This window comes from Stegodyphus dumicola, chromosome 4 (genome assembly GCF_044657685.1).
Source record: "Stegodyphus dumicola isolate Sdum_Otavi_A_Nest chromosome 4, ASM4465768v1".
NCBI lineage: Eukaryota > Metazoa > Arthropoda > Arachnida > Araneae > Eresidae > Stegodyphus > Stegodyphus dumicola.
Genome location: NC_140771.1, coordinates 139862831 through 139878954, shown reverse-complemented (window position 1 = coordinate 139878954; position 16124 = coordinate 139862831). Strand labels below are relative to the sequence as shown.

At 30.4% G+C, this 16124-nt stretch overlaps 1 protein-coding gene across 5 annotated transcripts in view; it reads right to left on the bottom strand.

Annotated features, from left to right (window-relative positions):
- LOC118190395 (WD repeat-containing protein 89) overlaps positions 1-16124 on the bottom strand; it is a 139739-nt gene that overhangs the window by 38105 nt on the left and 85510 nt on the right. For 4 of the 5 annotated variants that reach the window (XM_085815552.1, XM_085815553.1, XM_035361090.2 and 1 more), the window contains exons 4-6: positions 12367-12451; positions 12245-12291; positions 5880-5991 (exon numbers count right to left, since the gene is read on the bottom strand). In XM_085815552.1, coding sequence (XP_085671678.1) covers positions 5880-5991; positions 12245-12291; positions 12367-12451 — 244 coding nt within the window. Of the gene's footprint in view, positions 1-5879; positions 5992-12244; positions 12292-12366; positions 12452-16124 lie in introns of those variants that run through there. The other variant, XR_015040799.1, reaches the window with a different exon arrangement.

Here is a 16124-nt window from a genome sequence, read left to right as displayed (position 1 = left end):
TCAAAAGTCGTTAATCCGGACTCATCGAGACTTCGCCGATTTTGGATTATCGATTTTTCCGGATTATAGATCATCAGTTTAAATCTGGTAAGATGGCATGCAGAAATTATAAAATTAAAAATATGAAACTCTAATTTATGAAATAAAGAAAAATTATGATCTAAAGGGCATCAAAATTTACAAAAAAAAAAAAAAAAAAAAAAAAAAAAGCTTAATATTTATTTGTTTACTTTATTAAACATTTCTTTCAATGTAAGTTGTTTACATTCCTTCGTTTTAGGTGATAATACTTTCTCTTTAATTCTATAAACAGACATAATTTCTTGTTCAGTTACAAAGTTCCGCTGTTCAAATCCTATAATTGCTGTGTCAAGCGAATTATAATGACGAGGAATTTGATTTAAATCATATCAAAGACGGAGCACATCGAGATGAAATACTACATTTAGTAAGGAATTATAAGCCAAATAAAATAAAAACATCTGCCCTGAAGATAAGGATAGTGCTGACAGATCAACTTCCAATTCATCGTTGTGGCGTTTCCTCCCCCCCACACCCCCCCCCCGCGCCTCAGAGCAGCATGAAATTGATAAACAGATTTCGGAATGGTTAGAGAAAAAAAAGGATATGTCTTTATCCACTTTCTGCAGCAATTTCACTTTTTGTTTGATGGACATCGAAACATACTTTCACTTTGTAGATCCTTTGGGAGCTTAAGCATCAGAAATTCTATTTGACATAATCGAAAATTCGAGCTTACTTTTATAAAATTGCTCTAACAGTCTGCAAAAAATAATAACCGGGATCCAATTCGAAGATTAAGGAACAATGCAATCTGCAACATTAACTGAAATAGATAATTAGATAATTATAGCTTATACCGTCGGTTATACATTAAACATATTATGTGCAGCCGTGAAGGTCTTACGCACACGCATAAATGCCTATGCGCATGCGTCAAGCTTTGAGGTCCGGATTATAGATCATTACGGATTATGGGTGTCCGAATTAACGACTTTTGACTGTATAACTATTCCTCTGCTTGTCTCAATTCTTTACAGCAAAGGAAGTTTTCTTGAATTTCTTCCTCATTAATAAATGTTACAAGTGCTAGAACATGACATTTGTTGGTTAAACTTGTTGTAATGTCCACTTGAATTGAAAAACTGGCATTTCTCAGTTTATCACACAAAACCTCTTCAACATACTGTGACACATCACTGATTCGTCGATTTACTGTGTTGTTTGAAAGTAGAAAATTTTCAGTTCTCCTTACTGAATCTTCTTCCATGTTTTATCCACTATAATTTTACTTGCAAGTATTATTGTATTCTCACCAACAAAGTGATTTTTCCTTTTCTGTGCAATAAGCTCTACAACCTAATAACTTGTTTCATGAACCTTGTGAACTGTAATGCGTTTATTAAATTATACACTGTTTATTTTAAATTCTCAACAGTTGTATAATAATCAACAGTTTAAATTTTCATATCAGTATAATTTGTCATGAAATGCCTGTTCAGCTTTGTTGAAGCCATTGCTCAAAATATTTTTTTACTAGAGATGTGACACAATAGAAGAGGGCATTCTGGATCACCAGTCCAGATTCCGAGAAACCTGGAAACACTGGTTTAATTTTTCAAAACCAAGCATAAATAAAAGTTCCAACACATTACTCTGTGGGGTTATTTTATTTGCTGTCAGAGATACTTTTAGCAATCTTTAGATAAGAAGGTAAACAAATCTGATTTATAGATAAACTAAATTTTTAATTAATTTATTTCAAAAATACGTTTTACTTCAAACTCTAGAGAATTGATTACCAAAAAGATATTTCTTCACTCTTTAGAATGACAGTGTATCAAATTCATCAAATGCTTTTAAAATTATTCTGTAAAATAAACTTTTGTTAACATATCTTTTAATATCCTAATAATTTACAATTTATGAATTTCTCGCCAGCAAAAAGAGTCACTGTCATGCAAGAAACCTGATAAGAGTGTAAATCTGAACTCACTAAAGCTACTGAAAAATTTAACAGATTTCTTATGAGAAGTCATTGTAAACATATAATGAAAAAAGGTCTAAGAAATTTTTTTATATATCCATCAGTGATTCTGAATTCCTCAAGAAATATTATTCTCACAAAATTTAAACTTTCAGAGAATTATGATTGCCTACATTGATTTGGATTGGCCAATATCCCTGTTTGTATTTTTAACTTTTCTAAACAACCAGTGATGGCTAATCATTCAGCTTCATTGACATGGACTGGTCAATCTCTAGTTGTATTTTATCCTCTTCTAAATGATTGGTAATGGCTGAACATTTGGACAAGCACTCTGCAAACTTAGTTCTTCAATGGCTTGACAGCCTTGGGTGGGCCCTGGCCTTCTCCAGGCATCTCTACTTTTGGCAACTGTTTTCCAGTTTTTAACCTTTAAAATATTATTCTTTTCAACACAATCAATCCATCTTAGCAGGGGTCGGCCCCAAGGTCTATTTCCCATGGGCTTTGCCAAAACGATTTTCTTGCAGCAATGATCTTCATTCGTTCTTCATTAAGCCAGATGGCCAGCCCATTTAAGTCTCTGTAATTTGACGAATTTTACAATATCAGATTGTTTGTAAATTTTACAGAGTTTTAAATCAGATCTTCTTCTCCATGATCCATTCACTTGCACCCCACCAAGAATGCAACATACGATATTTCACTCAAAAATTCCCAGAGTTTCCTCATCATGTAAAGTCAATGCCCAAGTCTCTGATGCATAAGTCAAGACATATTTGCAAACTCAGTTACTTTGTTGAAAATTATTGGACAGCCAGAAATCTAACGATAAAATGACAATCGACTGGCATTTGTAAAATAAATAAAAGAAATAATAATCTGTAGATATAATAATAATATACATAAAAAAGTGTTTTCGATTACACTGATGTACCACTACTCTCATTGATTTTTCAATAGCTATACTTAGTACTTTTAAGCTGGTACAAGGGGACTAACATTCTGAATCTTCATCTGTCTAAAATATTGTTGCATGCATATAGTTCATAAAAGATTGAATGCACAAAGGTCCGATTGATAGATTGATAAAATTTATTTTATCAAAAGAAACACCTCAGAATTCTGAAACTTCCACAGAAATGCTCAAAATGAATTTAGCGGTATCTCGCGAACTTAGCAATTTTCGATGAACTTAGCGATATCTCAGAAAATTAGTGTGATAGCCATAAATAACTTAAATGTTAGATAGACTTGCCCCTGTATTCTTACTTTTCTGGCAAGCTTTGCCCTTTAGATTTTCATTACACAAAAGAAATACAACAATTTCATATATAATTTCACTAAAATTACCTATCTATGTACAAAATTTGTAAGTATATTTATATTATTTTCAACAATATGCTAAAACATACGCAAAAGAAACATGTTAATTTTGAATTTATCTATTTGGTATAAATTTAATCTCTATTACATATTTCAGGCTAATTTTTTTTTAACTGTAATAGATGACATTATGCTATACTTATGAGTCTTAAATCTCAGCAAGATAATTTGTACCTCAGGATGCGAAACAATTTGTTTTTCCCTCAAAAGGCACTGAGCTTGATTTAATTAGAATTAATGCCAATACTAAAAAATATTGTTAAGTGTGTTTCATCAAATGCAAAGTAATAATAATTAATAAGTTTTTGCCTTTTTTTTAAGAGGCAGGAAAATGCGAAATCTAAAATAAATCAGCATATTACAACATTGTAACTTTAATCCAAAATATAAGAAGATTAAATTACATCATAAAAAATTACTTTTTTTTAATTAAACAGGTAAGATGCATTTATTACATAGCTATACAAACCTGAAAATTTTCAGTGTCAATCAAAACTTCTCAAAATATATCAATATTTGGGGTAAAAAGAAAGGAAAGCACAGATTAAGACCCAAAAAAATTCTAATTTCTGCTAAAAATACTTAAAATCTGCTTGTAAATGCAAATTATAATCTTGTGACATTATCAGATTGCAATACAGTCAAATACTGAAAATCTTCCGACCTGAAATCTGCCAGCTAATGAAATCTGCATTGCCTCTCAAAATATAAACATTCAATTTATAGGTTCCGGAAACCCCAACATGGAGAATGAAATACCGAAGAAAAAAATTCTTACCAAAAAAAACGACGTCATAATTACTGAGTAATAATGAGTCATAACAGAAATACCCAATTATTGACATCATGGTAAAAGCTTTTTCCTCTCCAATCTGCATCGAGGTAAAAAAGCAGACAATTCACTCAACTTTTATTTCAAAGTCACAATTTACAGTGTATTTTGTGAAGTTGGTTATTTCATAAGATTGTTTAATACTGTCTTTAAAAAAAAAAAAAAAAAAAAAAAAAAAAATCTATTTTGTGGATAAATTAAAAGTATTTTAAATTTCAGCGCTTTTTAATACAATGACACGCAAGAAAGTGTGTTCATGATTTTACTGCTTGCAACGCTGAAACACGTAAATGACAGTAATGCAAAAAGTGGAAATTTTGCAAAAGATGGAGGCTCCTTGGTTTATAGCAGAATTGTATGGAACTGCAACATGAACTGTGTATAATATATGGAGAAACAAACAAAAGCTGTTGAAATTTTACAGCAACAGTGATTCTAACACCAGAAATCTCGAAATTGGCAAATCTCGATGCTGTCTTGTACGAGTGGTTCCGGCAGTACCGAAGTGATAGAGTAACAGTTTCAAAACCAGTCCTGAGAAGAAAGGGAAAACAGATTCATGCTGGTTTAAAAATAAAGGAGCCATGCGAATTCATACAAGGAAATATATGAAAATTCATACAAGAAAAGGTAAAAAAAAAATACATGAATTAATATACCATAGCTAAATAACCTTTGAATTCCTTTTTTATTAATAGGTAGAAATAAATAAATTTTTATCCTACTGAATCGGTGTCCGCCGATAACATCAGGGCAAAAACATCACAGACAAAAACGTTGCGGAGAAAACAACGCAAGGCGAAAACGTCGTGCTACAAAACATCGTGGTAGAAAACATCGCAGTTCTAAAACATCGTGGCACAAAATATCGCCCGCGAAAATAAAGTGGTTCAAAAACTTCGCAGTTTAAAAACATCGTGGTCAAAAATATCTTGGTAAAAAATAAAGTATCTACAAATGATCGCATGACGATAACATCGCAGACATGCTTTTTTTCAGGCTTTAATAGTAATTGTAAATGGATATTCCTATAGTGATTGAGCGCAAGATGGAAAGAAGGATAATTTTTACTTTCATATTTTTTATTAACTAATACATTTTTGCTGATAAAGTAAGAAGGAAACTTGAGCATAGAAAAGTAATGCAACTTATAGCACTTAACAGAATTTTAAACCGACATAGTTAACTAACAAAGGTCATTAATAAATTACTTTTTTAAGCTTTTACTGGTAATTTTTCATAAAAAGTATAATCTAAAAAAAGCCTGAAAAAAATAAAGCATGTCTGCGATGTTATCGTCATGCGATGATTTGTAGATACTTTATTTTTTACCACGATATTTTCTAAGACAATGTTTTCAAACTGCGAAGTTTTTGAACGGCTTTATTTTCGACGACGATATTTTGTACCACGATGTTTTAGACCTGTGATGTTTTCTCTTTGCGATGTTTTCTCCCACGATGTTTTGTAGCACGACGTTTTCGCCTTGCGTTGTTTTCTCCGCGACGTTTTCGTCCACGATGTTTTCAGCTGTAACCACTGAATCATATTCACATAATACTTTAATTTATCAGATTGACCCATTTAATTAAAAACAAACAATACATAAAAAAATCATTTAAAAACAGAAAAAAAAAAAAAAAAAACACTTACCAAAAAATAAGAAATGCATCTTCTCTAACTAGTTCAGTTCCAGCACATACATAATTTTCATTCAAGTTGAAATCAAAACAAGAAAGAGGTTTCAATATCGTATCAGTATCATCTAAAAAAAAAAAAAATCAAGTTTTTATAACTGAAAAATAATCTATAATAATAAAAGAAAATGTTTATGTTTTTGTCATATAAATTAAAGATAGAAAGACCCAGCATTATTAAATTTGAAATACTGATTCTCCAGAGAGATCCACACATATATTGAAACCATTTTTCCGCATTTAATTTAGATTTTTAGCCCAAAGGGTGTTAGCCCAGAAGGGCTATTAATTTCATTTTGGCATTTTGTAGCATTTCACCTTTCAAATTGTTGAAGCCAAATATTATCGCCCTGTATTATATGTAAAGAAATTAAATAATGAAGAATCTACATAATTGCATGTATGTTTCTCGCATTGTGATAAAACAACGATACCTAGAGCCATCAAATTTTGAATAACGTTCATCTCCACCTGAATATGGGCATCTGGAAGCCTAAATTTGGAATTTGTTTTATTATCTTTTTTCGTTTATGAGTTTTTGATTAAGAAACTCAATGATTTCAAAGTGAGCAATGGTAACACTGTACAGGGAAAAAAACATTTTGATCTCCTGCGTACGAAACTATGTATCAGAAATTCTAAAGATATGCTCTTTTTAAATTATTTTGTGATATTGCTGTTGAACTGAATTTTATGGTTTAAGTGTGAAGAGCATAATATTTAATAAATAAAGGTAACACACAAAACATTTGAAAACTTTCAGATTTTTTTTAATTATTTTTTCCCTCCATATTTTTCACATAATTTACAATCAAATTAATCATCACAGAAATTCTGTCTTTACACCACTGGATATATCCAAAAAAAATTTTCTAAATGAAATTTATTCAAAATCTTTGATTATTAACTTTTGGTTACACTCCTAAAGCATATGCCCTTCCTTCATAGTTTATTAAATTTGCTTCCTTAACAACAGTTCATATTTTAAAATTTTGTAAAAGTATTCTGTAACTTTAAATAGGATTTTTTTTATTTCACATTAACTGTATTACATGATATTACTTTTTGTTTCCTTATCAAAGTACACTTTTCATCTAGTATTAATTTTCATCTTATTAATCTCATTCTTTTCTTGCAGTAATTTTAACTTCCAATTTAAATTCAGTATATATATTTAATTCAGAGCACTAAATATATTTTCTTTGCAGCACTTCATCTCAATACTTCACTTTTCATATCACCTGCTTTCTTAGATTTGTCTTTTCAAGTTTGTAATGCCTATACCAGCATAAAAAAGGCAATACGTACATGAGTCAGCAGTAGTTTTACTCCAACCAGAAAACAATGAACTTTGAACATCCATGAATTTAAGATTAGTTTGATAACAATTCTTATTGTGAACAATTAAAAAAAATATTTTCAACCTACATCATCACAAAAATGTAATGCTTACATAAATCAGCAGTGGTGAAAATCTGGATATTGTTTGTTTCAAATGGAAAGATGCTGAATATTTTACAGCCTATATTAAGAAATTTTGTAATTTTGCCTTTTAAGCTAAGAACTTTCATGGGTACTTTACTAGTTCAAAGTATTTTAGCCAAAGGTTTATATGTGTTACAAATTTTCATCAATAATTTTACTTTGACCAATTCAATGTGCTATAAATAAATTTCTGATCATATCAAACCCAAATTGACAGAGCTTACTTTTCTTTGGAAATCATAAATATGGCTACTTCCTGGAAGTAAGATGTGATTAAAAAGGGGTGATTAAAAATTATTGCCACAGGCAATAATCAGATTTTTAATTATTTAAAAATTTTTATTGCACTTTGCAGTTGCATTTATGTCAAATACAGGTATTTTTTATCAATGCAAAACTAACTATACAAACACATTTCAAAATGTTGATATTGCTACATATGTGCAGGTTTGTAATGGACTGAAAGCATACAGAAGCAATGACAGCTTGATAAAATTTAATTTACCAAAAGAAGACTTTACACTTCTGGAACTTTCCATAAAAATATTCATACAGTCTTCTCAATATCACAGACTGCAATCAGTAGTTACCATTTAAAACTACTTTAGATATGCTTTGCATTGCATTAAACAGAACACATGCAAAGAACAAAGCTTGCACAGAGATCTCTCAGTACTCTGAGTCAATTCTGAACTAAAACATGAGGCTTTCTTCCGGTGTTAAACTATATAGCATATATAATTATATTTGCACCAACCCCCAGGAAATTACCAGTACTTTCCATTTCTCAAAATTACTGGATTCTTATCCTAATTCTTATTCTAACACTTTGATGACAGTTGCTAACATTACATTTTCATTGCACATATTTTCTCATGTGCAGTTTTGTTGCAAGAGAATTAGAACACTTGCAGTTTTCTGAAAAAAATATCACATACCTGAAAAGTAAATATATTATGCAAAATGCAGTAAAAACTAGCACAAGATAACAGTCATTAACCCAAGAACTTTCAGCAGAAAATAGGTAACATAAAAAATTAATAAAAATAATAAATATCACATACCTGAAAAGAAAGGACTCCTTTTGCTTTATTTTTTTGAAAAATCTAGTAAATATATTATGCAAAATGCAGTAAAAACAAGCACAAGATAACAATCATTGTCCCAAGAACTTTCAGCAGAAAAAAGGTAACATAAGAAATTACTAAGATAAATATATGCAAGCTATAATTGATCTGAACTTGACACTGAGATTTCTTAAAATGGCATCCCTACCATCTCTTAAACATTAAAAAGCATTAATGAATTAAGAAATAAAAAATTGCATCTTTCTAGAAAAATTCAAAATAACTTCTTGGGTTGTACAATGTATTGTTTATAAATTGCAGAACCCAAGACTAGCAGGAGAGCAAAGTTTGAACTGTAGGTGATACATCAGCAGGAACCAGTTAATACCCAAGAACTTAATCTGGCAATACTCCAGCAGTAAATACAAACACAGGAACCTATCTTCGGTATCTCATACCAAGAACCTTTCTCAAAATTTAAACATCATAGACAGAAAAAGTCATGTTATAAGTAAAATACAAAAAATATATTAAAAAAAAATCTGAAAGTTTTCAGATTTTATATTATGCCCAAAGGGGCTTTTTTTAAAATGTTTTGTGTTTTACCTTTATTTATTAAATATCATGTTCTTCACGTTTAAACCATAAAATTCAATTCAACAGCAATAAGCACAAAATAATTTTAAAAGAGCATATCTTTAGAGCTTCTGATACACAGTCTTACACACTGGAGATAAAAATCCCCCCCAGTACAGTGCTGCCATTGCTCACTTTGAAATCGTTGAGTTTCTTAATCAAAAAATCATAAATGCTTAACAAAATATGAAATAGATATTAGAACAAATTTGAAATTTGGACTAACAGATGCCCCTATTCGAATGGAGGCAATGCGAGAAATGTACATACATTTATGCAGATTCTTCAATATTTAATTTCTTTAAATATAATACAGGGCAATAATATTTGGTGGCAACTATCTGAAAAGTGAAATGCTGTGTATAGTAAAACACTAAAAAATGTCTAAACAAAATTAATAGCCCTTTGGGGTAATAAATAAATAAATTTATTTTATAATAATAATAAATGTTACTCAGATTTGTTTTATATAATTTTCACAGAAACCGCATTCATGTTTCTATTGTGAGTGACTGTAAATGCTTATTTTACAATTTTAGCAAATAAACTCTGTCCTTTTTGCTAGGACACAATGCACATCTTTGATAAGTTTCAAACTACTAAGTGGCTCATTAATACTGAAATCTTATATGTTTTTACTTGTTGTATGCTTGTTTAGTTTCACTTATCACTGTGTTCTTTTAAATGATTTAATGAGTGTTTTTAGAAACAAGCATCTGTTTCAAAATTTCTTTTTAAACCTTTTGGAACGACTGTCTTTATTAACCCTCTGAGTAGCATGCCTCTTTAGATCTGCCAAGAACCGTATTTAAATATTATTTACTTGTTAAAATTGTACAATTAGTTATCTTAGGCTCTGTTTTCATAAACTTTCATTCTTTATTATTTAAATCTTTAAATAAAATTTTAAAATAAAGTATTTTAAATAATAACATAATACAGTCAAAAGTCGTTAATCTGCACGTCCATAATCCGGAATGATCTATAATCCGGACTTCAAAGCTACAAACTTTCTGCGCATGCGTCAACGCATAATGCTTTCACGCATGCGCATATGCGTTTACGCATGTGCATATGCATCATGCATGTGCATAATACGTTTATGCATGTGCATAATATGTTTACGCATGCACTTTTAATATATAACAGACGGTATAACGGTACAGTGAAAGTCTTTAATCCGGACTCATCGGGACTTCGGCGATTCTGGATTATCAGTTTTTCCGGATTATAGATCATCAGTTTAAATCTGGTAAGATGGCATGCAGAAATTATAAAATTAAAAATATGAAACCGTAATTTATGAAATGAAGATAAATTATGATCTAAAGGGTATCAAAATTTACAAAAAAAAACTTTATAATTATTTGTTTACTTTCAACGTGCGCATGTGTAAAGCATACATTGAACATAGTCGAAATTAGAAAATTGCAACCAGAAAACTATTTGATGTGTATTCGTGATATTTATAATGACGAGGAATTTGATTTAAATCATATTAAAGACAGAGTACATCGAGATGAAATACTACATTTAGTAAGGAATTATAAGCCGAATAAAATAAAAACATCTGCCCTGAAGATAAGGATAGTGCTGAGAGATCAACTTCCAGTTCATTGTGCGCCGCGTCGTCCCCCCCCCCCCGCACGTTAAAAAATACTTGGCATAATTTATGGCCATCTACCATATTTCATGGTGAGGAGGATGAAGATGATAGCTGCGAATTTGAAGGTTTTTGGACATCGCAAACTAAAGGCGAAATTTTCTAGTTGTTGGATTTTGTAAAGAAATGTGGAGAAGCGATAATAAATGAAAATGATATAAGAGAAGTTTTTCATTGCGATGACAATATCCCAATCATCAATCAATTAACGGACAGCGAAATCTGTAGTATGGTTCTAGATCCAGAAAATATCGCTTCCGATAGTGAAGAAGGTAACAGAGGTTATTGAAAACAAAAAAATTTCGATTAACAAATTAGTTGGTATTCTCGACACAGCAATTATAATAGGACTTGAACAGCGGAACTCTGTAACTAAACAAGAAATTATGTCTGTTTATAGAATTAAAGAGAAAGTATTAGCACATAAAACGAAGCAACTTAAACAACTTATATTGAAAGAAATGTTTAATAAAGTAAACAAATAAATATTAAGCTTTTTTTTTTTTTTTTTTTCTGTAAATTTTGATACCCTTTAGATCATAATTGCTCTTTATTTCATAAATTACGGTTTCATATTTTTAATTTTATAATTTCTGCATGCCATCTTACCAGATTTAAACTGATGATCTATAATCCAAAAAAACCGATAATCCAGAATCGTCGAAGTCCCGATGAGTCCGGATTAAAAGACTTTTGACTGTATATAGCAAATGACAAGAAATCTCATGACAAGATAAAGGTTGTCATGCCATGTAGGGGTTTAATAAAGTGTTTGTTTTAAGAAACTAAAGATTCATCTTCTATTTCAGTATCTGTATCATTTCCTGTACAAGAATTGTGATCACTAAAATATTCTTCAACCAAATTTCATTCCCTTCAATAAAGGACACATCATGACTCAAAACAGTTTCTAAACGCATTCTGTGATATTTGCATACCATGATCATAGCTAAGATAGTATGCCATGATGAATACTGAAGCAAAATGAAGAATAAAATCCAAACAACATGGGAAGTCACAGAGTATGATATACTTGTGGGAATCCCTTCCAAGAACACTATTTTTAAGAATGGCCCAGTTTTCCTGTTTCAAAGAATGTGACTTTCAATTCAGCTATTAGAAATTTTAGGCTTGAACATACAAAAGAACATGGCATAAACAATGAAAGTAAATAGCTTGGTTATCTCTTACACAATGCAAGTGCTCATGGTGCTTATACATATGTCATAATTGCCCAAGATATAATTAAAACCTACTACTTTGATTCTAGTATAAAGAAATTCTCTGAATTTCAACACAAGACATTACAATGTTGCTCTTTTGATAAAATCATGCCAAATTACTGAACAAGTGAGAGATAAACCAACAAAAAAAAATTACAAAATAATTTTTATTAATTACAATATATATATATATATATATATATATATATAAGTTCTTCTCAAACTATATAAAAAGAAAAAAAATTACCGTAAAATGTCTGAACTGGATCATTTTTACTTCTTGTGTCCCATATACTAATAAAAGAAATAATTCTATTACACAAAAGAAATAATTACAAAAATTTTTAAAAAAATTGCTATTTTACTTACAAAATTCTCCCATCTAGAGAACTTGAAAAAAGCATATGTGGGTCTTCATGGCTAAATTTAATATCTGTAATTGTTTTTTGATGACCTAAGAAAAGTTTGATAAAATATTAAAGAGCTATATTTATAAAAACAAAAGCTTAAAATTAAAATATAGCTGTAACTACCTTTAACAAAATTTTAAATACATGATTTGAACATTAAAATAAATTACACTTTCCCTCTATCAAGAGTCAACTTTATTCGAGTTTTCAATCATTTTCAAAGTTTGGAATTATAATTACAAACTTTTCCCTTCTTTTTATGTCTACTCCCTTCCCACGTGATCTTTCATAATACAGTCAAAAGTCGTTAATTCGGACACCCATAATTCGGAATGATCTATAATCCGGACCTCAAAACTAAAAACTTTCTGTGCCTGCGCCGCGTTTATGCGTGCGCGTAAGACCTTTTACGACTGCGCATATGAGTGTGCGCAAGTGCAGAATACGTTTTCGCGTGCGCGTTTTATGTATAATGGACGTATAAGCTAAAATTATCTAATTATCTATTTCAGTTAATGTTGATGATTGTGTTGTTCCTTAATTTTCGAATTGGATCCGGCTTATTATTTTTTGCAGACTGTAAGAGCAATTTTATAAAAGTAAGCTTAAACTTTCGATTATATCAAATAGAATTTCCGATATATATTTGTTAATATGTAAAGGATCTAAAGCGAAAGTATGTTTTGAAATCCGAAATCTGTTTATCAATTTCACGCTGCTCGGCGGGGGAACGCCGCGGCGGGCACGTAATGAATTGGAAGTTGATCTGTCAACACTATCCTTATCTTCAGCGCAGATGTTTTTATTTTATTTGGCTTATAATTCCTTACCAAATGTAGTATTTCATCTCGATATGCTCTGTCTTTGATATGATTTAAAACAAGTTCCTCGTCATTATAATTCGCTTCTGATAGCGAAGAAAGTAACAGAGGTTATTGAAAACGAAAAAATTTCGATTGACAAATTAGTCGGTGTTCTCGACACAGCAATTATAGGACTTGAACAGCGGAACTTTGTAACTGAACAAGAAATTATGTCTGTTTAATAGAATTAAAGAGAAAGTATTATCACATGAAATGAAGCAAAACTTAAACAACTTACATTGAAAGAAATTTTTAATAAAGTAAACAAATAAATATTAAGCTTTTTCTTTTTGCAAATTTTGATACCCTTTAGATCATAATTGTTCTTTATTTCATAAATTACGGTTTCATATTTTTAATTTTAGAATTTCTGCATACCATCTTACGAGATTTAAACTGATGATCTATAATCCGGAAAAATCGATAATCCGGAATCGCCGAAGTCCCGACGAGTCCGGATTAACGACTTTTGACTGTAAAAAGAACTTGCTTAACTTTCCATCAGCTATGCCAAAAACTAATCATATATACCTTTGAAATGGCCAGCCAAATTCAAACTTACTTCAAAAAGGTAATATTACTTAAAATAATATTAACTTGAGACAAAGACCTTCAATAAAATACATAGAATAATTTATAATTTTCTTATGCTACAAAGTGTTTTTATAAAGTTTTTTTTTTACTTTAGATTATGAAGTTAATTTTTAAAAATTGTATATTAAAATATTATACATAAAGTTATTCTGGCTTGAACTTATACAGAAACTTTAAATACTGATTAATATTGTTTTATTTGTTTTTTGTTGTTTTGAGAATGGCAACAAAAAGATTATTCAATTTTTGTTATTCTTGGAATGACAAGAGATTTTTAATGATATTGTTCTAAAAAGTTGTTTACATTTGCTAAGAACTAAATAAAGATTATTTTTATTAAAAATGTGGATTGACATTATTTGATGACACGGAGTTCTAAAAATAAAGATTAATTTGGAGTCAGAGCCAATAACTGGTGACTTGAACTTTCAATTTTAAAGTGAATATGTCTGAAGATGATAAAACTGTCAGGGATCCTGCACAAGAACTCTGTAAGGTAAGTGTCAAAATTCCTCCATTTTGGTTGGATCACCCAGAAATATGGTTTTTTCAAGTTGAGGCTCAGTTTAAGATAAATGGAATTGTTTCGGAAGAAATGAAATTTAACTATTTAGTATACAGTTGGAACCTAAATATGTTGAGAACATCTGGGATATCGTAACAAGTAATTCCGCTACTAAATATACAGAATCCAAAACAAAGCTTTTGAATTTATTTAATTAAAGCGAAAGTACTAGAATTAAAAACTTCTTACAGGAATCGATTTAGGCAACTTGAAACCCAATCAATTATTACAAAAATTAAAATCTGTTGCAACATTGGATGTATCCAAAACTTTAAACTTTATGGTTAGAGAAATTGCTGGATTCTGTGCGGAATATAATACTTGTTACTGACGAAGAATTACCCAAGTTGGCGATTATGGTTTATAAAATTTCAGACATGACACCTTCTAAAGAGATTTGTGGTGTATCAACAGCTGGTAATTGCTCAAATACAGAACTGTTAATGAAAATTCAATCCCTTGAACAGCAAATTGCCAAAATGACTGTTCATCATATATCGACACCATGATTTAGAAACAACTATACGTTCTGCAGATGATCTTGCAGTACTTCTAGGAAAAGATTTAATTCTAAAGGGAAATATTGCTTTTATCATTTCCGTTTTGGTAACAAATGTCATCAGGATAAATGTACTCAGCCGTGCTGTTGGTCAACTGATAGATCATCCAATCATGGAAACGACAATGTGCAGTAGAAGAGGCGGCAAGTTCTACTGCCAATAATGTTAAAGAATGTCGCCAATTTTCCTATTTATCAGAGATAAAAATTCGAAAGTGTGTTTCTTAGTAGATAGCGGTGCAGACGTTAGCATTTTACCTGCATCAGCACAAGACAAACAATCCGATGATTTCAAGTTGTATGCAGTGAATGGTACTGAAATCAAAACATATGGTATTAAAACGTTAACACTTAATTTAAGACTTGAGCATGAATTCCAATTTCCATTTATAGTAGCCAAAATTAATGAAGGAATTTTAGGAGCTAATTTCCTTAACAAATTTAAATTAATAATTGATTTACATAGCAAAAAACTGATTGGTGGACTGATTCAACTAAAGGTAACTGGGGAAGTTGCTTCCATCAGTGAAAATAGTGATATCGTTACAGTAACCCATTCAACAAAATTTAATACTCTTCTAAAACAATACCCAGACTTATGCAAACCAAATTTATTCTTATCAGGTTTAAAACATAATGTTCAACATCATATCATAACACATGGTCAACCTGTGCATTAATGAAGCAAGACAGTTGGATCCTCGAAAGCTTGCAGTAGTTAAGCAAGAGTTCCAATTCATGTTGGACAATAACATAATAAGACCCTCGAGTTGGCAAGTCCTTTGCATGTAGTGTTAAAAAAAGATGGTACTCTTCGCCCATGTGGAGATTATAGACAGTTAAAGGATAGAACAGTTCCTGATAGATATTCTATTCCTAGGATAGAAGACTTCCATCATATTTTAAAAAGTATGAACATTTATTCCAAAATAGATTTATTTAAAGCCTACTATCAAGCACCCATTCCTGAAGAAGAGAGATGTAAAACTGCTATTATTACTCCTTTTGGATTACATGAGTTTATTGTTCTGAGTTTGGGTTTGAAGAATGCACAGCAGCATTTCAAAGATTTATAAATACAGTTCTTTCTGGTCTAAATTTCTCTTTTTCATACTTAGATGACATTCTGATAGCAT